The sequence below is a fragment of the Cariama cristata genome, unplaced genomic scaffold (genome assembly GCF_000690535.1).
Source record: "Cariama cristata isolate BGI_N322 unplaced genomic scaffold, ASM69053v1 scaffold13077, whole genome shotgun sequence".
NCBI lineage: Eukaryota > Metazoa > Chordata > Aves > Cariamiformes > Cariamidae > Cariama > Cariama cristata.
In genome coordinates, this window is record NW_009626134.1 from 7,371 (window position 1) to 35,311 (window position 27,941).

Below are 27,941 nucleotides of genomic sequence, written 5' to 3' on the forward strand. Positions count from 1 at the left end.
ATGGAAAGGGAGAACGGGCTGTAAGAGCCGGGTGAGCAAGGAGTGGGGCACAGAGCGACCTCCCCTCCCCTCTTCCAGGGGAAGAATTCAGCCCCTTGTGAGGCGATAGCAAAGCGAGCCGATGGCGATTACTGCGCTCATAAACCCCCAGCGCGTGGTCCGAGAGAGAGGGGGGAGTTGTCCCTGCAGGGGAGAGGAAAATCGCTGACGAGCAGCTTCCCCGAGGGACCCAAGTCATCACAAAATGGCTACAGCTGTCCTGACTCCCAGACCTGCCACATCCTCAGCACCCATGCAAGTGATTTTATATACCGACTTGACTTAATAAAATGTTACAGGACACTCTGACGACATTTAAAAGCAATTTGCTTACTTTAATACATACAGTAAAAGAACCAGGCATTTAAAACCAACTGCAGAACCCAAGCATTGACATAAAGCCTACCCGTGGAATTTTAAAATGCAGCTAGATACATAATTTGAGAAATAGCTTTTTTTTTTTTTTCCCCTCAGTTCATATAATTGAGATCTATACAGACTGTATAACTAAGAAAATGGAATTTACCGAGGCTGGTTTTATCAACAAGCTCAAACAAACACAAAAGTAGAAGAAAAAAAATAAATCTCAAATACAAAAGGGTATTAGATAAAAGTAAACAGCAGCAATGAGAACGGGAGTTTATTCCGCTCTATGTTTGAGCTGTACTACACTTAAGAGTGCGGAGTTCAGCCAGTCCTTTGGATGCAATAACTTTGGGGTTTGTTGCCACACTTTTCGTGGTATTGTGAGTCTTATAAATCCCAATTAATCTGTCTGCAATCTCAAACATGTTGTTTCGCAGGGAGATGACGATAAATTGTGCGTTTTTTGTTTGTTCCTGAAACAGAAGGTATTTGTATTAGCCCACGGTATTTCGAAAAAGCTCGGTTCTTGTACGATCTCTACGTTTAGGTGGTGGGAGCTAACGAACCCGTCACTATAAGCAGTTCTGTCATTCAACAAAGGCTGAGGCCTCCGCGCTGCCCAGGACGCTCCCAGCGGGGCTGTCGGCAGGCAGCACTGCCATTTACTTAAGCCCGAGTTCCCTCCTTTTCTTTTACGTGACCTCTTGAAGCAAATTCGACTAAACATACATAATGTCTTTCCAGAGTTGCAATTCACCGCAGCTGTAACGTGAATTCCACAAGACTTACCGAAGGTGGGTGCTGCTAAGCTATCTGAATTGTTAGAGCAAGGGCTGCTTCAAGAATGAAAAGGAAAACAAACCTCTGTCCGTGCCCTGAGCCCTTCGCTAACGAGGAGAAGCCTTGACGAACCCTCGTTCTCTGACCCGGAGGCAGAAGGACAATCAGTAACAGAATATCTACCTTTGGGGGTGCTTTCAAAATGAGCCCTTCGCTAACGAGGACAAGCCTTGACGAACCCTCGGAGGCAGAAGGACAATCAGTAACAGAATATCTACCTTTGGGGGTGCTTTCAAAAGAAACCAAGCACTGTTCCCTAGAACCCAGCAGTATCGGTGCGGGTTCACCGGGGCTCTCGAGAGCACTGAGGAGCAGCGAAGCCAACGTACAGCTTGCTGAGTAAGGCCAGAGGAAGGGCGGAAAGCGCAGGAAGAGAGAGGAACCCTCGTTTTATCTTTATACGTAGTTTTCCGAGGTTAAAAAGCCTCAGGCTAGATGTAATAAAAACGGCTCAACTACCAGTTATAATCTTGTCTCCTAGGGTAGTACTAACTCAGAAGCTGTATACGAAGTATGAGCTACAGCTACGTACTCAGCTGGAATTTGCATTTAAGAGCTAAACTATACCAAGTTTAAGCATCAGTCTACACTGTAGTTGAAATTAAACTCTTTGCCAAATCACATCTGGGTGATGGACCCTCCTTTGTGAAAATACAGGCTTTGTGGAAGCAAAGTTTAAAACTACTGTCGCAGGCAGGTATCTTCAAAGAGTCTCCCTAATTTTAAGTAGCTAATCATAATCTTTGCCATTCCCAGCGTGTTCCCAAACCTCGTCGTTATACTTTGGATAATTCTGAAAAGTCTAAGTTTAAATGAGCAACCAGAACTGTAGCAACGTAACCGTTTGCTTCGCTTAAATATGGTGATGACAGAATTTTTAAAGGCATGAAAGGAGAAAACCACTAATAAAGACACAGATCAAAGCGGCCTACGGGAAACAGCTCACGTTAATGAAATGGAACTGTAAAACCAAGGAACCTTGGCTGCTCCCGAGAATGAAATAATGAGCTTGGATACGTGAACACATTACCAAGAGCTAAATGCATTACTGTATTCTCAGCTGACTATAGCTGATTCTTAGGGGGAAAGTATCTCCATTGTCAAGAGGAAGCAGTAGCAGCAAGGATAGGTGGAAACGTGGCACCTTTGGCAAACTCTAGCGCTCTTTAGACAGCTTCTGAAATGGGATTTGGAGGGAAAAAACTTGTAAATCCTCCATTAGTTGCCTCATTTCAGGAGAGCATCAAACTTAGCAGCTTAGAAAAAAAAGATGCAGAAAGCAACATTCTAAGCACCTTTCTGGAAATCTGCTTAGTACATAGTTTCCACTTAATACTCCATCATTCCAGATTTTTAAATCTGGCCATAATTGTGTTACTGCTTTGTCTCTTCTGGCAGAGAAGAAAGTATCTTAGAAAAATTATACTAGAGCAGTTACCATCAAATACTTACATATATGTAAAACGCTACAATAGACACATTTTTGAAGTCAAGCGCTGCATCAATCTCATCCATAAAATAAAGCGGCGTTGGCTTGTAATGATGAAGAGCAAAAACTAGAGCCAGTGAACTAAGAGTCTTCTCTCCTCCCGATAAGTTAAATATCTTCTTCCAACTTTTCTTCGGAGGCCGAACACTGAAACAAATTAGAGTTTGTAACTTATTTATTTCAGTTGTGAACAGAAATATGAACTGGTGAAAAGCAAGTCACGAGGCAGGAGGGAATTCTTGGAAGACACAGACACGAAGCTCGACTAAAACCACGGCTGAGCTGCTTGGTACTCCTAGTCCTCCACAGCTGAGAGGCAGCGAACTGGATTATTTCTGCTCACCGAGGAGCAACTCCCTGCGGACCTGCACAGCTACGTAGCTGGCTGATGTTTGCCTGAACTCCAACTGTTGTAACACTCGGCTGTTCTCTGTAGGACCGATAACACTTAAGAACTGCTGTTTAATTATCTTTCAAAAGGGCTGTTCTACTCGGAAGCAATGAGTGTACTCTTAAGACCATTTATGACCGAACAATCTCCAGTTACCAATACGATTGACACGATCCCCTAGGCAGAAGGAAATTATTTGGGAATTAAGAAACCCTGAGAAATTACTTCGGAGTCAAAGTTTTCTTACTGCTCTTAGTTACTTATTTCTCCAGGACAAATGAATCTTCGTTACCCAGTGTTAGAAAGTCGTGGCTTCTGTCAGTATCTTGCCAATACTTGCCAAGAGGGAGGACTGTCTTGGTCAGCTGTTGATCCATTACAATTTACTTTAAAAGCAGGTTGAAAAAAGGAGCCCAACAATTAAGAATTACAGCAAAAATGCAAAGTATTTTGACAAACCTAAACATGATTCCCTCAGAGAAGGGATCCAGACTGTCCACAAGTTCTAATTCAGCATCCCCTCCCAGAGTAAGCATCTGGTAGTTTTCCTTCAGTTTATTTGTTATTACATTAAATCCTGCCATAAATTCATTTAGCCTTTGTTTCCTCAGATCTTCAAAAGCTTGTCTGAATTTGTCTCTCTCATTGGTAATGTCATCCAATTCAGCCACACGTTTCAAGTATATCTCTTCCTGTAGAAAAAACACAAAAGTAAACAAGCTGTCTCCCTCATTTAGATTTTAAACCATTTTTCCTAACATTCGAAAAATATTTTTTCCCACCATTCGAAAAATAATTTTTCCCAGAATGGCCAACAGCCTTGAAACAAAAGAACAAAACCAAACCATCTCTTTTTTTCTCATCTCTATACTGCTGATCTCTCTACACTGGAAAACCCGTGTTAAAATAAAAAAAAATTTATTCTGCTGAATAGTCCAATATTACTGAAGTATTGTGAGGAGAAAAAAAATCCTAGTCGTCTTGTGTATCTGTCTAGACTATCAAGCCTAGTTGGCTGTAAATAAACACAGGAGAAAGTTGTGGTCACCTGCCATCGATGGCATCAAATATAAAAGGCAGATGTAAGGGCCTAGATACAGCTTTCACAGCTGGCTAAATACGAGCTCAGACCTACTGAGGATGCTAGCAACAGCACAGCCTGCAGAGACGAAAGGGGAAGTTCAAGGGTTCCATCTCAGTTTCCAACAGAAGGGAACTGAAGAAGACCAGGACCACCTTCTCCTGGCGTGCCTACAGATGAGAGATTTTCTTTTGTCACCTACACAGAGAGTGCATTTTTGCATGCATTTCAAGGGCATGGAGCAGCCACCTGATCCACTGGAGCAGCCACCTGAAGAAAACCGCACAACTGGATGGTTACCTCTGTACTTCAGAAGCAACAGCATGGATTCTGTACGGATTCAAGTACTGGCAAACAATACAGCTGCAGACGCAACGCTTACCTTAGACGCGGGGCGTGCCCTGCTATTGCAGTAACAGGCAATACAATAGCAAAAAGATGAATCCCATGACGACACGATAGTAATTAAGCTTACCTTCTTCTTATATTCTATAAGAGCACCGAGGTTGGGTTTCATTTCATGACACTGGGCTTCCAGGAGAGCTATCTGGTTAGTGATAACATCTGGATCCTTGATAGCCTCCAGCTCTTCTTGACTTAGTACTGGAAGTTCTTCAGGTGGTTTATCTTCTATGGGGTGCAGTGATAATTTTGACATCTAAAATTCAAAACTAGTTACTAGAAATCTTTAATGCTCGTGTTAGTTATCTCATGCACGTTTCTAAAATGAACATTTTCTGTTAGTACATGGTGAAGCTTCCAATCTCAAAACAGTCAAAGATTCTTCACATAACTCCCTTTAAAAACAAGATGCGAAAAAGACAAATATCCTTTTACCCTATTATTCCGTTCCTGAAAATTATATATATCATTCTTACAAAGGGGATTTCTCTGTAAAAGGAGCAGTGGCAGATAACGAGGAAATCACCTCTATGACGCCGTAGAACTTTAACGACTATATTCCTAATACTTTGTGTGTTCAAGGTTGAAAAGTTTCTGACAGCAGCTTTGCTTGCTGGGTAGCTGCCCCCCTTATCCTCAAATTAATGGGGGTATAAAGGGCACCGCGCACTGCAAAATCATCTGCTGGTCTAGATCCCTGCCTGTGTTAAAGATTTAAACATGGAGTCAAAAGGACATATAATAAAAAGATAATGCAAGTTTATGAACTTCATCACCTAACTGGCCGTTTCTCCCTGGGCACACACCTGATTTTTGCTGTTTCTGTCAACCAGGAAAACCAGAGCAAGACCAACCCCCTGCACTGCCTCTGGTTGACTCTGCACTAACAAACCTATGGGCCACAAGTCAGGACCCTGTGCAGAACTGGTTCCAGAAGAAGTCAAAGCCCTTCCTGGAAGCTGATCAGAGACACTTCTGAAATTAACACACCAAATGTCAGACAATGCTTAGAACCAGCTCGTTCAGCAGAACTACAGCAGCTAAAATGGACGCCACAGCAAGAAATAAGGTCTGTGCCAAGCCGTCTGGGTGTTTGCCTGTGGGAAGGTTGCCAGCAGTCCTGCTCAGATACAACTCCGAGTCTGAGAAGCCAGGTGTTGTAGCACCTAAGGTTAGCAATTCCTTGCTCCCGCTGGCTGTAACGTATTCAATGAGCTGGTTCAAACAGCAATCTCTGAGGAGCAGTTTCTTCCTTGCCCCCCACAATTCCTACTGGCCCAATTATCCATAACTGGGGAAAGGCAATTTGATGTACCAAACGGACTACGAGTTTTAGGTGAAATGCTTTCAAGGAAAAGGTCTTGCCATTTTATAAAGAAGAGCTTAGTGGACACAGCCCTGCGTACGGTTACACAGAACTTGTGTTTTAGTTATCAACATCTTACTCCTCTTTGCTTCTCACAACTATGAGGGTGCCTAGTGTTTTAAAACATTAAAAACATTTTTCAATTTAAAAACAAAAATTAATTTTTTTTAATATGTATAGAGAGGATACTCGGGCACAAAAAGTCTCTTGGTTGCCATTTATGGCCTACATATTTTTCCCTCATTGCTCTTCATTACTCGTAGATAGTGTTATGTCAGTTACAGTTATCCTACTATTCTTTCATAAATAAAAAAAACCTTTAAAAGATAGAACCTAAACAATTTAATTCATAACTCATCCATAACCTTGTGTGTAAACCAGAAAGTAAAAGACTGAAATATCTGGGGTTTTAGAGTTGTTTTTTATAGCATAAACACCAATAAACTGTGAGCTGAACATGAATTTTCTCCCAAATTATCTGTTTTCTACATGTTAATGTATTAATCTTTTGAGATCTTACAGTTCAAGTTTTAGGAACTAAACGATTTCCCTACCTCTTTTTGCCAGTATTTAATCTTTGACTGGTGTGTAGAAATACGACTATCAATTTGGTCAATTTTCAGCTTAATATTTAGAGCTTCCTTTTGAAGTGCATGTTCATCATCTTGAATAACTTTAATCTCCTGGAGTAAACTGCGATGCTCCTCCTGAACTGCCGGCAATGCTTCCTAAACAGAAATAACAAAAGAAGTGCATTAATCAGTGGCCTACCAAAACGTCACCACTTTCTCAGGTTATAGATTTGTTTTCACTGTATTATTCACAGAGCTTACTCTCCACATTCCTAAGTACTGATGTAAACAAATACATATTCTTGTACTCTGATTAACCAGGTCCCTGAATTCTGGAATGACTGAAAGTAATGCTGCAGTTCATATTTTCATTGCAGATCTGGATTAAACAAGTCCTACACTCCAATGTTTTTAGCTAAAAGGCAGTTTTAGAGAAAGACAGTCTCAAAGAAACAGCTTTATTTGGAAGAATTTCAGCAGTCCTGGTTGTTTTCACACTCTCTCATACATAAATCTAGACGGGGAACTAAAATCCCACACAACTGGAAAAAAAAATCTTGCTAGGCCTGCCTGGAATGTCTGAGGACAAAGGCTAACAGACATCAGCCATTAGAACAACTCCGGCACAACAACTATTACCTAAAACTTATTTCACAGACTGCATCCTCTATGAAGAAATACACTAAATTAACATGCCACTTACTTCAGCTTGCCTGCAGTCATTCATAACCTCAGTAGCTTTCTCTTCTAGCATAGTCAGCTCTTCTGTTAAGTTTTTAATTTCTTTCTCGTTATCTTCAATTTCCTTCTCTGTGCGAAGAACAGACTCTTCAGATTTTTTCAGGTTTCTGCATGGGTACCGAGATGTTTGTATACCTCACATGAGTGCAGATATGACACAAGATAATCTAGAAATACAATCTTACTTATAAAGATTGCTCAATAGCTATCAACCACCAAATAGGAGGTGCTTATTTACGCATGAACTCTCACACTTCTGAGATATCCAAGTAAAACAAAGTTGTCTTCCTTAAACATATAGCAAACAAGCCTCATTAAATGACTTGATTTGTTCTTTCAGAAACAGTTTTGACATTTGTTCTGAGAATTCGTTATGTATCGTTAAGTTAACATTAAAAATATATTTTATTTCCTGACATGCCTCATAATAAAATTAGTCCCTTCAGATTTGAACTGCTCCACTGCAAGGCAATTAAGTGCTATTTTGTATCTTTGTCCTGAAATATGGCATTTTAGTGATAGGCAAATATTAGCAGAAAAATTAAATTAGAAACCAAAAAAATTTATTTCCCTTTACCTCCTGAACACAAGCAATATCTAGTATTAGAGATGCAACTGAAAACCAAGATTTTAAGACCACGGGATTTTTCACTATGGAGACTACTTAAAACAAGCAAGTGTGCTGCAGGCACTGATGCCAACCAATACAGCTGTTTGAAGGCTGACGTGACTCTCCCTGGTCAGGCTTCACTAAGCTTTCTGGGTCTCTGATCCTTTGCCTGTAATGCACACTAACAAAGATCATGGTTCTTAATCGAGAACCGATCTCAGTTTGAGGTAAATCAGTTTAGAGAAAAAAGTTATGACCCTTTCCCGCCGGTTTTCCTGTAGCCATAAAGAGGTGAAACCCATCTCCTCTAGCTGGACAAATCCCCCATGGAAAGGTCCGACTGTAATCAAACACGACTCGCAACAATATAAAAAAAAACCCAAACACAACAAAATATGCAAAAATATACAAAATATACAAAAGCCTACAGCTTTCCAATTGAGCACACTGATGTCTACTGTACCTCTCCGCAGTCTTGACTGCCACTTGGGCTTTAGTAATAGCTGAAGTACATGTGTCTATTTCTTTGTTGATCTTATCAAGTTTGTCTTGTTGTGCTGTAAGTTTATGATTATTGCTATCAATTATGAGGTTATGTAATCGCTTGACTTCATTTTCTATTTTACCAGCTTTCTCGGCAATGCAGTCATAATCTGTCAACAAACGAAATTGAGTTAATATCATTGTCATTATGCTGTCCCTAGGAACACTGGACTGCTGCAATACATCAAGATGTAAGTGATAAAAAGCTCTGCTGCATTAATTTATTGAGAAGTGTACATATTTCTTTATACTGTAAAAAGTGTTGGTTATTTTTTACTGTGGCAAAAAAAAAAAAAACCACCACTCAAATCTTTCTGACACTGTTGTACTACCAAAGCTTTTTTGGTGTAAACCACCCAAAATTTTCATTGAGTTACTTAATGTAAATACCTGAGATAGTACATAAGAAACTATTCCAAGCTCATTCTTTGCATTTATTTAATGGGAAAATGCTCAAAGGTTAAATTGTAAGAACTGGTCACTAACTGTTGCTCAGTAGCTGGTATTACTGTGTCGTTACTGTACCTGCTGAATAATAACATAACCTACTCTACCTGCAAGGTAGGTAAGTTTCCTCATTTAGCTTATACTTAAAACTCAATGAAACCATCTTAAGTTGAACAGCTTTCAAAAATTAAACAATGTAGCACCTTAGTATTCTAAGGGCAAAACAAACAAAATCCCACACGATGTCAGCTACAGATTTATCATTTCCTTTTGGGGACAGAAGGGGCAAAGCAGAGACTTGAAAGGTGGAAGGCAGTAATCTCTCCAGAGGGGAACACAGGTTTGTGCCTCTATTATTTGGTAGAAATGTTACAGAAGATATTTCTAACATCAAACCTTACTGTGACTGAGGAAGTAAAGCATTCATACTCTCTTGATGCTATACTGTTCAAAAGAGGCACAGAGGGAATCCATAGTAGTACGTTTTCTGTCCTAAAACGCTACACAAGCAGAATGGTGGGGGAAGGGAATGATGTTTTACTGTGCTCGTATTATTCCCTGAGCAAGAAATACGAAGAAGCAGTCAAGGTTTACTTTACGAAGCTACCAATTTCTTCAGAGAAGAACTGTTATTCAAGTTCTCAGAGGAAACACCCTTCACAAAAAGAACGGGAGTATAGCGTGCCCACAACAGCATACAGGGTATTCATTTTAGAGAGTCATGTAATAGTCCAGTTAGAACACGGCAAAAGCCTTGACTTGACTTTAGTATCGTTACCTCCGCATTAACGATTCTTATCCTATGAATCTGTATGTAATATAGCCATAAAAATCTAACCACATAATCAAAAAAAATTACTAAAATTAATGTTTACTTTAGCTTGACTGAAACATCAACTTGAGCAATTGCAAAAAAAGGGTTTTTACTCTCTAACCTCTAGAAGCACATTGTATCTCCCCTGAGAAGAAAAGAGGTTCCAAACCAAGATAGGATACTGCACTGGTCATCTGAAAGAACAAAGCCATAATCGTTCCTTCCTGTATTAGTAAAAGAACATGACTACAATTTTTATCTATAATCCCCTCTCCATAAAACGTTACCTTTTTGATAACCATTAAGGATGTTTTCCAATTCCTTCTTTTTGTTTTTGTCCGGAGCAGCAGCAATTACGTTAGCTTCAAATTCCTTAACTTGGGCTTTGAGATGAATTTCTTGTTCAGATAAATACTACGGAAAACACAGCTGTGTGAGAATCCTGTACTTTAAAAAGATCCTTGACACTAACAAGGCCTATGTTAAGCTGAGGCCGAGAAGTTATCCCCCCGCACACTCATGGAGAAACCAGATATTGCCTCAATGATAAACTTGTTCACCTGGATACTTGCTGTATACTTTTCTAAAGTATTTCTCATTTCCCAAACATCTTGGCGCAGTTTTCTTACGGCTTCTTCAAGTTGTAACTTCTCTTCTTGATACTGGACTGCTCTTTTAGAATCCTTCTGCAGTTGAGATTCCAGTTTATTGACCTACACAAAAAAGAGATATAATCATTTGCCTAGTGTCACCACTACAAAACAAAGCAAGATCTCACTCGTGCTCGACAGTCTATGATCTCTTAAAACACTAGAAGAAAGTGGACTAAAAACTTGAAAATTTCCTGTAGTTGGGCAGAGTATGGAGGCTGACTGCTGAGAAGATCAATTATAATAGTGAAAACAAGAGGAGCGAAGTGTAAGAAAAAGTAAGCTGAAGAATCCCTGTCAAAATAGCTTGTAAGAGAGAATTGTTTTAAGGAAACAAAACTACATTAAGCTTGAAAGGTTTAAATCAGAATAGTGAAGGCAGAAACCCAAAACCACAAAAGCAGATGCTAGAAGCAAAGTTTACTATAGTTAAGATTCGATGCTCGTTGGTTTCTGTGGTAATCTGGCATCGGGAAGACAAGCTTTTGCACATAGTAACTGGTCAAGTGACCACGTCTTGCAATTCACCTTCAAGAGCAGAAGGAATAAGGATACATTTCAGATCTCAGCCCATTTTCTGTTTTTGCATATAGAGAACTAACAGGCGTGGATATGAATATACTTGTTCTACCTGGAGTTGTCCACTATGCTAGACAGGTACAGAGCCAAAACTCTTGCAAATGGAGAAATTAAGTTGCAGCTACTGATCTTTATTGAGTGCCACAGTATCTCTCACGGGCCAAAAAGAAAACAGTACATAAGCCTGTCTCTTGGAGAGAACAAACAATGAATAAATCTAAAGTGTGAAGACAGGAAATAGCAAAGTCCCTTAGTTAGCAAGATCTAAGTATGAGCTGCCTTATGTATTTATTGACCCTTTACAAGGCTAGGGGAGTAACACTTTGCCCATGAGGTTAGTTTGTTAGTTCTCTACAAGTACAGCATTATCTGAATAGGCTTGACCAAAAAAAAAAAAAAAAGAGAAAGATTTGTATGTCAGGCTCTCCAGGGTTTGCAGAATTTTATCTTTTCTTGGTCAATGCAATCCTATTTTCCAAGCCGAGTGAAGGTGAAAATACAGAAGATAGATGAGAGAAGAACAGATATCTGTTTTAACCTCTCACTGGTAAAACCAAAAAGTGCAGAAACATCAGCAATGACAGCAAAGGTGGTGACACAATTAGCTCCTACACCAGAGAAATCGGATAAAGAGAATCCGAAAGTTGAGTTTGATTTTTAAGTTCTCCAATTTGAAAGTATTTTCACCTAAAAAATACTAACTTCTGTTTCCGTGTCCTTAGCAGTAAGCAAATATTCAACCCTTGTCTTGGCTTACAGCTCTCGCTCCTGAAGAGCAAAAGTTTGTTCCCTTGTAGAGAGAGGATTGATGTCAGGAGCCATGGTTTACTTGACAGTTACACAGGGGAGCTTCTCTTCTTGAAGGGGTATTAACACTTTCATGTTTGATCTCAGTTAAGTTGATCAGCAGATACTAGGCAAAAAGGACTGCATCAGCACTAAATAAAACTACAGACTAAAACCTAAAAGAATTCAGAAGAAAAAGCAAGCTGTATCTTGAAATTCCAAAACATCCTTGAATCACAAATCAGAAGGAAAGCTCTGCCACTCCCTGACAGATCTTACAAGGACACAAAATGAAAGACCAAACCTGTCCTTCTGTGCTGCTGAGATTGGTGTGTACTGCTCTGCAGCTCAATGGCTCCTTATGATCAGTGTCTTCCACGTTCTCATCCTTACCTTCAATCAGTGTCCAAGCTATCAAAGGTAGCACTATGAGACTGAAAATTACATAATAGATATACGATAGCTGGGCTGTGAACAAATGCAATTAAGAGCAATATAACCTATGCTAACCTTGTGAACTTTAGCTTTATACATCATTCTTAATGTATCTGGCATCACAGATTGTTAACTACTCGTGCTGATTTAAAAAGACATAGCACATGTGTGTATGAAGTACCAAAATACACAGAACTTTGATGAAATTCCACTTTTAGTTAAGATTATGTACTAACCTCTTCTTCTGAAACATCCATTACAATGGAGGAACCCATTCTGCCCTTCATTATTTTACCCCCACCACCAGTCATTGTTCCTAAAGTAAAAGAGATGAAAAGTTAGCGAGCTTATTGTGTTTAGTTATCACATATAAAGTGCATAAAATATAATTGTAAGTTCGCACTTAAATACCTGATTGTTCAATGATTTGTCCTTGCAGCGTTACCACCCTCCATCTTTTATCTTTTTGGAATGCTACTCTGGTAGCTTCTTCCAAGTTATTAGTGACTAGAGTATCACGTAATGCAAAGTAAAAAGCCAGGCGAATCTTCTCGTCTTCTACTTCTACCAGATCAAACAACCGAGGAATATTTTCAGGAGTTGGGATTTTCTGAGTTTTTTTCTCCCATACAGTCATCTACATCAAAAAAGTAAATAAATGAATGAGAGTTTCCTTAGGATAAATTATGAAGTCATTGCATTATTCTAAGGTATGTAAAGGCAAAATGCAAAAATGTGAAATGCAAAAAGCAAATGCAATCCTACTGCAGTTAACAGTAAAGCATCTTTCATTGGGGATCTCTAATTCCAGTATAATTACTCACTGATAACTCATTATTCTCTTTCATAGTTTTCACAGTTTACAGTTACTAGATTACTTGGACTATTAAGTTTGCTAATTTGTTAAAAAAAAAATCTAAATATAAAGATAGAAAAGGCATGCCAAACATTTGTTGTACACATATAGGTATCTGAAAAGCCTTTTAAATCTCTGTAAGTAAACGTTATAATTTACTAGTAGAATATTCTAAGGTACTAACAGCCTATTAAAGTGTTTTATATTTTAGCTTTACTTGTACTAATACATATACAGTGCAATATATTAATATATAATACCTATTTATACACATGCATATTAATACATAATACATATACAGTATTTATACCGTGCACATTAGGGTAAATCAACCATGTGTTTTGCCGAACTGCTAGTACTCACTTTGTCCAGGGCTATGAATGTGGCAGCTCCAATTCCTCTTACTTTTAAGAAATTCACACATTCCTGTGCAGTATCAATTGTATCAACAACAATGTTGTCTAAGGCACCACAAGACGATGAAATAGCAACATCATACTTTTCACTGATACTTCCCAAGTCTCCCTAATAATTGAGGGTTAAGGGGGAGGCAGAAGTACACTGATTAGCTTGGCATTGATGTCATGTCTTGGTATTAAGACGTAAGTGACAAAAACTTTACACAAAGTGAGATGAGATGAAAACAAATTATAAAGTAATTTTCTGTGAAGAACTTAAACCTTGATTAGAATTTGTAAAATAATATCACACTTGTCTTCTCCTGCACTCTGCTATTTATGTATTTCTAATGTACTTGTTCCCATAGTAGATTCATATACTCAGAGCTTCAAAATTGGTACTTCTGGTAGAGCAATGTAGTAGCATTGATTTATTCTCTGTAGGCAAAGGTTAAATGTCATATGCCAGCTTTTCAGTGAGGCAGTCTGGCCTAACGAAATCACTCTGTGGCAGGTGATAACAGAGCATGAGACAAAATACGTGCCAGTTGTAGTAGACAGTGGTCTGCTGCTGTTTGAACTTTATCCTTCTTTAAATAAATCTATACACATTTTTTAAAATATACGTACACTAAACAAACTGATTTTTCTGAAGCAGAGATAATTCTCCTTGGACGAGCAGGTGGGGTAAAGAAAAGGAGAAGATTGCAGAATACAAAGCCAGCACTTTTACATTTACACGGACATGCATGTATTGTTTGGTGCTAGTAAAAAAAAAAAGGAATTAAGAACTCTACCTAGCTGCAAATTTTCAGAACTTTAAATCAACAGCTTGGAAAGAACTGATAACACTTAATGTTTTGCTATGACATAGCTTTCCTTGGTCTTCTGAAACAATGATATTGCTCTTTTTGGTTTGACATGTATGCAAGTAAAATGAGAGGAAACAACAGCAAAGAAATCACCAAATTTTATAAATTTTGAAGCAAAAAAAACCGTGTACTGTTCCACATTAAATTACATACAAGTTGTAAGATGTTTTTTTAAGTTTCATGGTAGTTCTACCATGTGTGCGGTTACCGATTGATTCTGCCTTCTGTGGCACCAGAAGGTAAAAAGCACTACTGCGATACTTCTCCAGCATCTACGTTCCTAAAGTTCAAAGGAATCGGAATCACTACAGCTGTCACTCATAGCCCAACACAGAAGCACAGGCAGGACCAAAGCACAGACAGGTTTACAAGACATTGTTAGTATTTCTGGCTTTGGCATATTCCCATAGAGACTGCAGCTAAGTGATTTAGCTTAAAGATCAGCCTACCAAGACCAGAAAGCTTTCTCATAGCCATTGCCTTTACTTAGGGCTGAGTAGAGGAACCTCAACAATCTTCCTGTTTTAATTTATAGCAAGTCCACAGGATTTGCAACTCTGCTGTCCAAATCCATAGCACCAGAGAAGCAAGGAATTCTACCTTTCACTCAATCACAGAAACACCACTCTTCCTATAAAGTTTAAGACCAAAAGTATAATAGCCTTTTAAAATTTACCAGTCTTCCATATAGTCCAGGAATATTTCCAGATTTCTTCTGCTGAAGCAGAGCCTCAAGCACTTTTCCTCGACTGAGACTTAGTGCTAAAGAACTTTTAGCTTCTTCTACTTTTTGACGCAGATTTAGAACAAGATTCTTGGCACCCAATTCTTCTCTTCCCAGCTTCTCAAGCTCATTCTCTTTCTAATGGTTAAAAGAAAGACATTATCTTAGCCTCACAAAAACTACTGTATTCAGGGAGTCCTAGATTCATGATTGTGTAGGTAATGAAACCAGCCACTGAAAAGCAGAAGTAGCAAACGTTTATCAGAAGAATGGCTGGTATTTGGCTACACTTTAGCTAGTATTTAGTATACTTTGATACAAATATGACAGCTTATGAATTCATGAATCAGGCTTAGGACAAAGTAGTGGGATTTTTTTTTCTTTGGGAAGTGAGAGAGAAGCAAGAAGTGAAAGTCAAAGAAGGCTCAGGAACATAGCTATTTAACATGCCTCATTATGACATTTAAACTGATTGTCTTGCAGGGGCTATGTAGGATTTAATTTCAGTGCTTAATGTTAACATTGCTCCACCCAAAATAAGTTTGAAATCAAATACTTACTTCACGGGTTAACTGAGTATTAGAATATAGTTTTTTAATGTTATTTTATTGGAGACAGTTTTTTGTTTATTTTCACCATGAAGAAACAGTGGTGAAAAATAGAAGAGTGGAACTTTGGTTTGTGTGTTGCAACATTGTGTTGTAACCCAAAGAAATAATGTATGAAAATCAAGTCTCACCTCCTTCAATTCCTGTTCAGCTTGGGGTAATTTTATACCTAGATCTTTGATAGCGGCTTTCCTTTCCTGAAGAGTTTCTGAAGTAGTAATCAGAGCCTCCTTTACCTGATTTAACTGAGACACAGCAGTATTATGACGGCTGAGATAGATATCAAGCTCTGACTGGGCTATATCCTTCTTTGAACGTGCTTCATTCACTGTTTTATTAAACTCCATAAGCTCTTTCTCTTTGCTCTGCAAAAATGGACAATGTTAAAACTAAAACCAGACAACTGTGGGATTTCTTAACATCAATCACACTGTATCAAAGAAACAGAGGAAATGGGCATGTTCTTTTACCAGCCCTCCTCTCAGCAGAATTCAGTTATGTTATCTAGAACAACAAATATTTCTTAATTTATTAACATATTCTTTATGGTAATTAAACAAGGCTTTTTTCATAATTATAAAGAACATCAGGGAATTATCACAGAATATTTCCATACCAGCTTTGTATCATTTTCTCAACTTAAAAGTTGGGAGGAGCCCTACATGTTGTGCTAAATTACAGATCAAATGGAGAAACCATGTTTTCAAGTACAGAAAATGATCCCCCAAATTTACAGGATAAATTTCCAACCCTCCAGGTGTTTAGTGATTATCAGCTAATACCAACAACAATAACCAAGTGTTATAGGAGTTGTCTATTAATTCAAAAACAGATTACAGCTGTGTGAAAGGCTTGGAAAATACCATTTCAAAATGTGGGTGTTTATTTATTTAAGCAACATATTGGCTTAAACATTTTGGTGGGAGAAAATTATAGTGTGTTCAAATAATGGAAGTGTAGAATTCTTTAATATACTTATATGAATGATATACTTGATGACACATGATCACTGTAAAAAGCAGACAACTTAATGAGAATGATTTAGCTCCAATTATAAATTCAAAATTAATTTCCCAGTTAGGCTCCATTGAACTAACACATGAAACTGTATTTATCATATAAAATAGCATTTTACGACGACCTTGTGATTGCCTCATTCATAAGCGTAAAAGCTGTACATCAGTCGATACAGTAAGCATACCAAGTCAAAACAGTCCAAACCTCTTTTTCTTTCTGAAGTCCTTGTGTTTCTTCCTTAAGTCTATCCATAACCTGCTTGAGTTTTTCTTCTTCTTTCTCTTTTGCCTTTTCAAGAAGCTCTTTCTTAGATGTTGCTTCACTGATAGCTTTTTCTTTATCAGAAGGTACATTTTTCAATTCTTCTACCTATGCAAGGAAAAGACTTTTAACTTCCTCTTCTACTGAAACAAAGGTTTTGCCTTATCTTTAAACCCTGCCTTTCAAGTGCTGTGTGGAAGTCGAAGGAAGCGTAAACCCTAATGAAGTTCATGTGGTTTTGCAGGATAAGATACACTGTGGCTCTAGCAGGAGGCCTGGAATTTCTTTGGAATGCTTGTTCAGTTCTAGAGACCATCCAGCAAGAGGCAAGCCATAGCAGTAAAAGAACACAGCTTTACATCTAAGAACTCAAGTCTTTGAATGGCGATAAGGCTTAATTCTTAAATACCTACTTTCAGAAGGCCACTCTTGATCCAAAGAGTGATCTGAGATCTGTAACAGCTGGCAACAACCAACTTGGCAAAATATATCCATTAAATTAACTAGGAAAACAGGAAAAAAATGTTTTGAAAAGATAGTAACTGTGAAACACACAACATTCCTGTAATCTCAACAAACACGATAAAATGATGCTTTGCAAGCCGTGAGACCTCCCAACAGAGCTGAGAAACAACAGGAAAGCTTCTGACTTTGCCTTCAGGCAGGAAACAGCCTGGTACTGCTGGCCACAGACCTCCACAGTAAGATGTGCTATGAGCAATAGTTTAAGGGAGAGGAGTGCATTACTTCTGTATGTGATTTGCAAACAAAATCCCTAGCTGATTTGAATGACATAAAATATCTGATTAACAAACTTAAAACATATTTTTCCATCTTCTTTGTTGCACAAAGTACCACTGATATCTTTGCTATTTTATCCCAGCTGCACCAAGGTGTTCTCACCTACAGCAACCAATTACACTTCTGAAAGTAAATCAACTTGCAGTTCACCCTACCTTTTCTTTGTCCTTTTGAAGTTGCTTCTCCAGTTTTTTAGCCTTGCTTTTGGCATGTTTTAGATTTTCCCTTACTTTAACATCCTGCAAATCCAACTGAGTAAATTTTTCTTTACTTTCCTCTATGAACTTTGTAATTTTATCGAGTTTCCTGAGGGAAAAAAAAGAAAGAATCATCTGTTCCACATACTATAAAAATCATATCAGTAGAGTTTGGCTTAATAAGCAAGCATATACAATTTAAACCAATACTACTCAGTTTTTGTGGAAAACAACATCCAATACTTACTATATTCACAGTATTTTCCCCAGGGAAGTAATGTTTCATCAGAAAAAGATCAACTAACAAAGCAATATTACACACATTTTCAGAAATTTTATTTTTCTTTGATAGAATTTATAATTCACAACTCTCACAAATAACTTCTATGATCTCAGAGGATAAAAAGGTTAATATTGCTGTTGGACTGGAGATTAGCACCCAGACAAATCAATTTTAGGGAAAGAAAAAAATTTATGCACAAGAGATTCACAAGGAAACCAGAGAAAAATACCTAACATTCACGTACCTAAAAATACCTAACATTCACATACCTAAGCATTATGGTTGTACATCTAAAAACCTGAAACAATCTCCCACTTACTTCTTTATATTGACTGTACAGAAAATGTGTACTTTAAAATCCATTTAAAAATCAGACATTTTCGTATTGCAATTGTGACTGTTACCCAGATTTCTCCAAGAGAAGCAACCCGCAGTACCAAAACAAACCAATGAGAATTCTTTTAAATTTATTTTTGTGCAAAAGATCATTTAATCCATGCCAGGGAATGTTTAGATATACCATAACTGACTCTGCTCATCAGATAATTTCAGTTTTTGGTGGAAGAACTACTGAAAAACCCAGCTGTGCTCCCTGTGTTTGATCATCTTCCCACGCAACTACTGTATACTTCTGCTTTCTCGGGTGTTCCCCTCCCTGCAACACAGCTACCACAGCTTTTTCTGAAAATCCTGCTCACTCTAACACCACATATGCAGAACATAAAACACACAGTACTCTTCACTTACGAATCTATACCTAAAGTACTTACTTTTCAGTTTCTTTCAAAGCTTTATTCTTGGTTTTCATTTCATCTGCAAGTTTACTACTCTTCTCATTAATATCTTTTGTTTCTTTGTTCATATTTTCTTTCTGCATTTCCATATCATTTATTCGTTTCTTTAGGTCACAGCTAGGAGGAAAAAAACCAAAACCACAAACCCCAAACTTCCATTTTTTTTCCATAAAGTTAACATTCATAATGAATATATTTTTTATATTTTAATACAAAACAGCAAGGAAATCTAACAATTTAGACATTTCAGATTAAAATAGTCTTTCAGTGATCCACTTTCTCAATTTAATTATAAAGCTGTAAGAGATTAATTTGCCAGATTACTTTGTAAAAAGCTGGCAAGCAGGTTTTTGGGTTGTTTTTTTTGTTGGTGGTGTTTTGAGGGGTGGGGTGGGTGTTGTTTTGGGGTTTTTTTTAAAGGTTTTTGTGAAAATGGTCTCTATTTTAAAAATTTTAACTTCATAATTTGAAACAAAAATCACTAGCCACATGCTATTCAACTAATTTTGAAGGACTGATACGACTGTTAAGAAATGCAAAATGTTTCTAATTAGAGATGTAGAAGCAGAGTTTAACACCACCACTACCACATTAAAGCCAAATCAAAACTTTAGAGTATTACTTACATATAGTATTGACAGATACGATTCTTTTCTTTAAACATTTTGTTTTCCAAACAAAGAAATTCAATGGCTTTATTCCTGTCTGCTTCCAAGGCATCCTTTTCTTTTTCCACCATTTTAACTCTATTTAACTAGACAAAACAGAGAGTCAGAGCTGACTTTACTGCATTTAAAAAAAAAGTCTGCAGCACATTAGGATTTACCAAGGACATATCAAGTAAAAAGAACTTTGGTATTATTTAGTATTTTTAGAACTCAATGCATAAATAAAATGTTATGAAAGCAAGTTCTGCAATAGATCTACATAGCTCAAATCACACCTCATTTTCTGTATTTTTAAGCCTCCTCATACAGCTGCGTGTGCATTACCTCACCAGCGCTCTGCCTCCTTCTTCCTCTCTCCTTTTCTTATCTTAGGAAAGGTTTCCCTGCTACTTCTCCAATTTGCTATTTAGGCAGATACAAAGCCCTATCTGGATATATTCAGACGATGGCAATCCATTTCTCTATTCAGTCTGAGAAGCATTTAATTTATGCAGATATGATCAAAGAGTGCTGACCAGGTAAAATCCCGTCTTCCGACTCAAGCATTCAAATGCTTGGGAATTGAAAACCAACAGCATTTTAATTGTTTAAAGAAGGACAACTGATGTTGCCTGCCCATTTCTTTTAGAATTAAGAGAAACAGCAGATGCAATAAAGATAACTCAAAATTTCTCTGTACTTTACTCCTGTAGAGGAGTGCCAAATTTTAACCAAGTTTCTATGTTAACTGTCTTTCTAAAAAAATCCAATAATGACATACTGCAAGCTTCTATTTTTTATTTACAATTCAAACAAAACTTTCTGAGACTCACCTTTTCTCCTCTCTGTTCATTTAAAATCTCTACTCTGCGACACAGAGTTTGGATAGGATCTTTTAGTCGTGCACATCCTATTAAGTCTTCTAAATATTCGAGCATGCCTTCGTCATGTTCAGTCTGGCCTTTCGGTTTCATCAATGCAATTTGTTCAACTTCCCCCTTGGAAAAGAAAAGTTTGATGTTTTCTTTTCTTAATTTTTTTTTTCTGGGGGAAAGAATTTGCATTCTAAAAAAAAAAATCTTTGGAATGCAGGTATGTGACCATATTCTAGCATCACAAAAAAAGAACAAAATACTGCAGTAACCAAAACTGACTATTCAAAGTAGCAATATATTGGAGGGGGAGATCAAAATGAGTCAAAATTTCCTCCAAGGAGTGCATGGTGGTGATGTGCACGGAAAACAGCATCTCTTCTAAAGCCACCATTCAGGTCTAAACATCACTTCATTTCTCTAAAGATTCAAAATGTATTTCCCCAACCTAAAAAAAGAAGAAGAGAATCAAGCATGCCCTCTAGGTCATGTAGCACCCAATAGTCTTAAGGCAGCTTCATCAGATTTAAGTCCCTGAAGGGTTCTCTTTAGAAAACAAAAGGTCTGTAAAATCATTTCTGATGGATGAACTGGACTTGTACTTCATGTAACTGCGACTTCCTTTTTGGAAAAAGAAAAACATTCTTTAAGTATTAGTCTTCCTCCATTTAATTTTCCTTTACGTACAGCATTAGCTGTAAATTATTAAGCTGAATAGTAATAATATATTTTTTAAAAAATAAGAATTAGTAAAGATTAAACTGAGACAACAACTGTTTATATTACTGATGCTATACATTAGCCAACAAAAAAAATCTACTACCAACATTTTATGCTTAGGACAGATTAGTACAAAATGCATCAAAATATAAATTATATTTTGTAAATGAGCTGGTCATATATCAGAAGGTGAAGACAGGAAATTGAATATACACATATTAAAATGGTATCTGGAGCAAGAGTAGATGTGATAGATACTGCAAAATTAAACAAAGAGAACACTGAGTAAAAACTATTCACCTTTCAAAAACCTGGATAGTCAGGCACAAGACAAGAGACAACTTATTTGTAAACCAGCCCATAGCACAGGGTACCAGTATCGGCCTTTGTGACCGATTTTTAAACCTACAAAATAACCAGCTGGATTAAAGTTTTTTGTTTAGTTTTACAACTGACAAGATTTAAAAACAAAACAAAACTCATATTCCAGTATCCGAGCTACGTATGTAAAAAAAGCCTGAGTGTATATCCACAGAGCGAAAACATATTAAGAATTTAGTTGTCATTGTTGGTCATTTGTTGAGCTTGAGCTGACAGCTAAGTCTCTGCAAAAGCATGGATGAAGAAGAACTTCATGAACATAGAGGAGAAGGGGTGATTAACGAGACTGCTGGAGAACCAGAAAGGACAGTCACAGACACCAAGGAAGGGCAGGATTTCTAGGCAAGTGTTGTAAATCAGACCTGGAACCAGCTAAGAAACTCAAGGATCAGGTACTCCCGAACGTTAGCCGAGGAAAATTTTTTGCCAAAGTGATTTTGTTCCACGCGCTCAGTATACAATGACACCTAGTGGCTCGATGTTTTTCTTCCAATTAGTAAATACCATTTGGCTGAGTAGAAGGGAAAAAGTGAAGTTTTGCATATTCTGCAAAATAAGAACTAGTACTTATTAAGATATGTCTTTCTTGCACATAATTCCTTTCTAATTCCTTTGAGTAAAGCACAAAGGCAGAGGGCTTTTTTAAAATTAAAATTCTAGAAATTAAATGCATCTAATTTATTTTCTGGTAATTATTGTTCCTAAAAAGTGCCAGCAGGTTTGACAAGACAAAAAATAAACAAACCCGACTCTTGTTTTTATTTCTTATGCGTCTCAAAAAGCCAAGCAATTAGTTTTCTAACAACTGCAGCTGTATTATATACAATTCCAATTACACATTTGGTCTCTTGCCATGAAAGTATGATTTCCCTACCAAAACCCACCTGTCAGCAAGACACTGGTCATGGGTAGGAAACTGTGTAACCTAAATTTCTGCGGAATTGCCATAAGTCTCCATTTTGTTTCTTTTTACATTACAACATTTCCTCTATTCACATCCAAGAAAAAACAATCGCAGAAAAGATACTTGATTCAGGTGCTGAGCATCACGTCTAAATTTTCTACACTGCGTGTATATCGCCCAAGTTAGGTGCTGCTTTAAACCACAAAACTACCCTGGATTTAACACGAGCACAGGAATTATCGACAAGCAAGGAATGCAAGCCAACTTTTTTTATGACCTGGCTAAGTATCAGTAACCATCTTTAAGTCACAACCATCTAAGACAGATGATAATGCAGTTGTGAGGGTGCTCCATAGCTCTCTAATGTAAAGGAATACAACTACAGTATGTTTAATGATACAGTAAATAACTAATGAAATTTAATCTAATTGTTTCTAATTATATAACCTCATAAATTAAGAAATCAGGGGTTTGGTTGTCTACCTGGTAAATAAATACATCGCCATACAATTACCAGGAATTACTGGTGACTTCTGTTTAGGCCATATAGACAGTAATGTTTTGAAAAGTGGAAGTGAATCGAATACTGTTGAGAAGATAATGCACGTGAATTGAACTTGTCAGGCTGGCCACTGCCCATTTTATATGCAATTCCTCTACTTCATCATAGGCGAGCAATTTTAGAATTACATATTCTTCATCTTATGTGAAGAGATGCAGATGGACTACCTACTTAAATTCTTGGATTCTTTTCATATCAAGGGTAAAACGAAAACATTTAGAAACCATAAATAATAACTGAATAATGAGTATATGCATTATTTAACATTTATATTATTTACCAAGTTAATGTATAAGAAATCTGTTTAGCCCACCCCTATAGTTAACATATTAAGAAACAAAAAGGTTTCCAGCTATTTTAAATTGATAAAGGAAACTGAAAAATTTGTACTTGCTCTTCTTGCCACTAGTCATGACAATGAGTAACGGGAAAAACACATTTTACAACTCTGCATTCTGTGAAAACTTGATAGTCAATTTAACCGTTTCCTAACTTTCTAACTGTGCTTATTACTTGACCCATTATTTGAATTATGTAAAAAAAAAAAAGTACAACCGTGCTCATTTATCTAGTAAAAGATCTTTTGAAATAGGGACAGCATTTTTGAAAGTGAAACCAAGGCGGCAGCAGACAGACATTTGTTGAAAAGAAAACACGCTTGGGCATGCTTAACATAGCTGTCACACCTAAATTTAAAAAGTCTCAGAACGGACCACCAGGAAATCTCTTTAATTATTTGCCTCAGTTATCTTTGTGTAGTTCACAGACATGAATTCATGACAGGAGAGGGAGTAATGTGCAAAAAAAAAAGAAAAAGTAAATCCTCTATTTAGTTGAGGACATTAGGCAATCAAAACGGATGTCAAAACTAAGACACTGGTGACAAAGCGTGGTGACAAAACATCTGCAAAAGTAATCATTGTATGAAAAATCATCAAGTATCCATTGATTATTTTGGGACGGCTCTGTATTCAGTGCAAGAACTCCAAATGGAATTACGAACTCCGTTTCAGTTTCTGCACTGTGTGTGAAGCCTTCTATGTTTGACTGAAGTTATCATGGGGATGCTGGCACATCACTAGTAAGAGGTAGTCAACTCTCACACTGTATGAAGAACATATATCTAAGTAACAGTTTCTACAGAATGCCTTAGCTTAGTTACCAGAAAACAATTATTGGTACATTCTAATAAAGAACACAAGTTTATCTGTGGAGAAATGCCCAAGCAATAAAGTTAACTAATCCCTGTGGCAAATAATGAGAAACCTTGCTTGACAGCAGGCTACAAAGTTATAAAAAGATGACAAGAGCCATTCTCATTTGAAAGCCATTTCCTCTAACGAAAAGTACGAGGAGTAACTTCAAGGAGCTTGGAAGCTGGAGATTCCGCCTTCCTTTGCAAAGCCGAACTTTTGAGGTGGTGAATTATTTCAGTGCCGTCACATTTAAGATACTTCCTAAATTTAAATTTCTGTTGTGCATAAAAATAAAAAGCAAAAACTTTAAAGTAAATTGTAAAAAGCCTTCAAAAACCACTGTAATAATTGCTTATAATAAAATTAGCCATTTGAAATCAATGACTCGGTTGAGGAGACAATGAGAGGGTCAGCATAAGCACAGGGTGAAGCAGAAGTGCAAAACACACTAGCCAGGGGCACCTGGACTTGTGCCTGCTGTGTCCAAGGCCACAAGGATGCCATGAGTGGATGCCCATAAAGATGTCTGATGAACTGACAGAAGCAGCAACATCATCAGCATGTTCTATCACTATTTTAATGTTAGGAGGCTGCTAGGTCACAGGTGTCTCTATTTTGAGTGCTGTGCATTTCAGCAGAAGTTATACTTGCATCCTAGGAGTATTTTAGCAACGCTGTAGATTTAATGTAAGACATCTATTATAGACAGAATTCTTCAAATTTCAGTCTCTATGTTGCACGCATTCTTCTGTATTTGTGTTAGACTAAAATTCTCATTAGGACTAGCACATCTCTAACAGTTCAGGCAGCTTACTTAATTAGCCACACTCCATTGCTGTATGTAACTTCCTAGAGCAAATTTGCGAAGGGTGAGAGTTTCACCTCCCACGTAGCCCTCAAAAGGTGGGACAATAAAATGCCTAAACTATTAACCTCACGTCTTACAATTATTGCTATGTTCTCTAAAATTACACATTCTTTTCTTAAGACAGCTGATCTTCTCAGAACAGAAAGCTTTTAATTTGAGTTTATCCAATGTTTTCTGGCATATGAGGATTTGAATTTTAAACAAGGCTATCAAACTGCTTGATAAAGGAAAGTTTTGACCTACTCATTAAGCTGCCTTTCTGCAACTCTAACCACTAGTCTTGAAACAGGATACTACTTATCACTTCTGCAGGTAACTCCTGTTTGTTGCTCTTGGCAGACAGTAACACTACGTTCCAGCAACCTTTCTTTACATTGAGAGTAGGGTCTGTGGACTGAAGGACTGATTCCACAGCTAAGAAGTCTGAAGGGCATAATGCGCTAATCCCAATACTGACATTATCCAGCCTCAAATGGTGATAAACTATAGTTGTTGATAGTTTGTGCTGTGCACAACAGCAATTCAGTCTGTGGTACTGCTGGAACTGGAATTACAGAGTTTCAGAATACAGCCGTCAGATTCCATTTTAAAATTCTGGTATGAAACGAGATGGGGCTAGCAAAAAGCCTTTGACATTGAAAGATTACCAACAGCAACCTTAAAACTCTTCCTGAAGAAAGAAACAATACTTTTTTCTTCGGTTGCAAAAACTTGCCTACATTGTGATTACTTGTTTCTGGAACACCTATAGGGAAAAGCTTACCAATTACTGCCTGCCTCCTCTTCTCATCCCTGAAAATTTGGGAAAAAAATAACCTTTGAAGACAGTGTCTTGCAGCACAATGAGTTCTGTCAACTAAACTGTTAATACAACATTTCCAGATCTACTTTGTTAGCGTTCCACAGAATAATTATGGCAGCAAGTAGGTAAGAAAAATTTTCCAGGATTTGGGGTTGTCACTTAATCTCTGGTTTCTTAATCTGAAGCTTTAAAACAAAGTGCTGAAAACCTGGGCATAGATTAGCATGATTCTACACAGCCTAACAAATTGAACTTTTGAGTGTTAAAACCCATCAAGAACATTTCTGAAGCATAGTAAATCATGGGCATATTAAAACATATATTGTAATGAGGGAATTTTGGAGCTTGGAATCCAGTAGATGGAAATGTACTGCACTCTGCGGGGAAGTACTGAGTAGTTCAGGTGGTTTTTGAGGGGAATTTTCTGCTGCAGTTGTTGTGGTTTAGTTTTTGGAGGGTTTTTTGTAGTGGAGGTGTTTGACACTAGACAAGTTCAAAAGTCGAGTAATGTAACATCTGAGTGAATTGAAATTACATTCAGTTTTGCTCATGAGGGGTAGTTTTAGAGAAAATACTGCCTAGGAGATGCAATACTATATATTGGAAAAACCTTCTGTGTTTTTACACATGGCTGAGAAACCTAGCAAGACATTACCTTAACGAGCAGGACTTCCTATTTTCCCATCCTAGTTTCCCACTTCAACTGTTGCAAGTAGAACACAAGAAATCTTCCAAACCCTTTGTGGAACTTCAACGTGTTTTACCAATTGAATCCAGACTTTAAAAAAAAAAGAATCACACATTTTGTCGATATCAGTAAATTAGACAAATCTTTTATACAAGCTTTTCTTTTTGGTTACATTTTCTCCACCTTTGAGGTGCTGGGCAGGAGGAAAGCCTTCTTACTTCAAGTTGTACAAAGGAAGCCTATTGCAAATAGGGAGCATCTCCTATAAATAGCCTGCATATTTTCCTCTTATAAGAGGTTTCAACATTTGGATTTACCCCTCTCATATCTAGATGAGAAATCCACTTAGCTGTGGTTCTGCATTGATACAAGACAATAGCTTCATTTCAGAATTTTTTTGCTACCAGCATTTGGAGTAATGAAAAGTAAAATAAGCCTAGCTACTACAAGCTGTCCAACTTCTAATTCCTGCCTTGTAACAGAAGTGTTACAGTAATTTGAGAGAAAGCTGCTGGCTGGGGTCATGGCCAAAACAGACAATTTTGTTTCAAGATTACATTAAACTATTGCAAAATTTTAGATATGATGACCGTGGCTATAATATTTGGTATTTTTAAGGCAGTCATGGCCTTTTTTAAATTCAGGAAAACGGTTTTTTAGTTTCACTGTAATGGTAGCACACTTTTGGTAACACACTAGCTTTTAAGGCTTTTTAAACACCCATAAAATGAAGTTTTGTTACTGAGGCCAAAATCTTTGAGTGATGGATGGGTATCAGCAAGCTATACTGTAATCCCAAGCATAACACCTGTTTCAGCACAATTACAATAATCTTGTAACTTCCTAACACTGTCAATATATATATTCAATTTGCTTACTCAATTAGCTGATTAAATGAATTACCATTTCCAACTTTGTATTATTACATAATTGCATTTCATTTAAGTGATATGCAAATGTAAACAGTGGTCAGAACATCATTTAACTTTGTCAAGTATCACAAGATTAACGGTCTTGTGATGTTTGTGACAGTATTGTTATATATGCATGTATAAAAAAGATGTAATGTAAACACTGAATTTTAGATTACAATGGTTTAAGCAAGAACATTTGTCCCCAAAAAAGGGATATTTGAGTTATTCATACCACACTGAACTTTGAAACAATAGTTTTCTTTATATGCAACAGGTGACTAATGGAACTTGTCCTTTAAGCACTGAAGTAAACAGTTGAGTTGTAGCCAGCATATCCAGAATGCCGCAAAACCAGGACTTGCAGTTATAACAGCCACCTGTAACTCCAAGTTTTGTGGAAGATTATAGTAGCCGTAGGCAAAATC

General features: G+C 37.3%; 1 protein-coding gene across 1 annotated transcript in view; it reads right to left on the minus strand.

Moving 5' to 3' along the window:
* Nucleotides 1-689: 689 nt before the first annotated feature.
* The window catches only part of SMC4 (structural maintenance of chromosomes 4), a 37,774-nt gene continuing 10,522 nt past the window's right edge, over nt 690-27,941 (minus strand). Inside the window, exons 5-23 of the mRNA XM_009703898.1 lie at nt 20,443-20,607; nt 19,589-19,716; nt 18,939-19,079; nt 17,844-17,994; nt 16,831-16,995; nt 15,741-15,974; nt 14,954-15,139; nt 13,371-13,532; nt 12,563-12,788; nt 12,388-12,467; nt 10,262-10,414; nt 9,989-10,115; nt 8,361-8,550; nt 7,246-7,394; nt 6,529-6,698; nt 4,682-4,864; nt 3,585-3,817; nt 2,698-2,881; nt 690-878 (exon numbers count right to left, since the gene is read on the minus strand). Coding sequence (XP_009702200.1) covers nt 690-878; nt 2,698-2,881; nt 3,585-3,817; nt 4,682-4,864; nt 6,529-6,698; nt 7,246-7,394; nt 8,361-8,550; nt 9,989-10,115; nt 10,262-10,414; nt 12,388-12,467; nt 12,563-12,788; nt 13,371-13,532; nt 14,954-15,139; nt 15,741-15,974; nt 16,831-16,995; nt 17,844-17,994; nt 18,939-19,079; nt 19,589-19,716; nt 20,443-20,607 — 3,216 coding nt within the window. The remainder of the gene's footprint in view (nt 879-2,697; nt 2,882-3,584; nt 3,818-4,681; nt 4,865-6,528; nt 6,699-7,245; nt 7,395-8,360; nt 8,551-9,988; nt 10,116-10,261; nt 10,415-12,387; nt 12,468-12,562; nt 12,789-13,370; nt 13,533-14,953; nt 15,140-15,740; nt 15,975-16,830; nt 16,996-17,843; nt 17,995-18,938; nt 19,080-19,588; nt 19,717-20,442; nt 20,608-27,941) is intronic.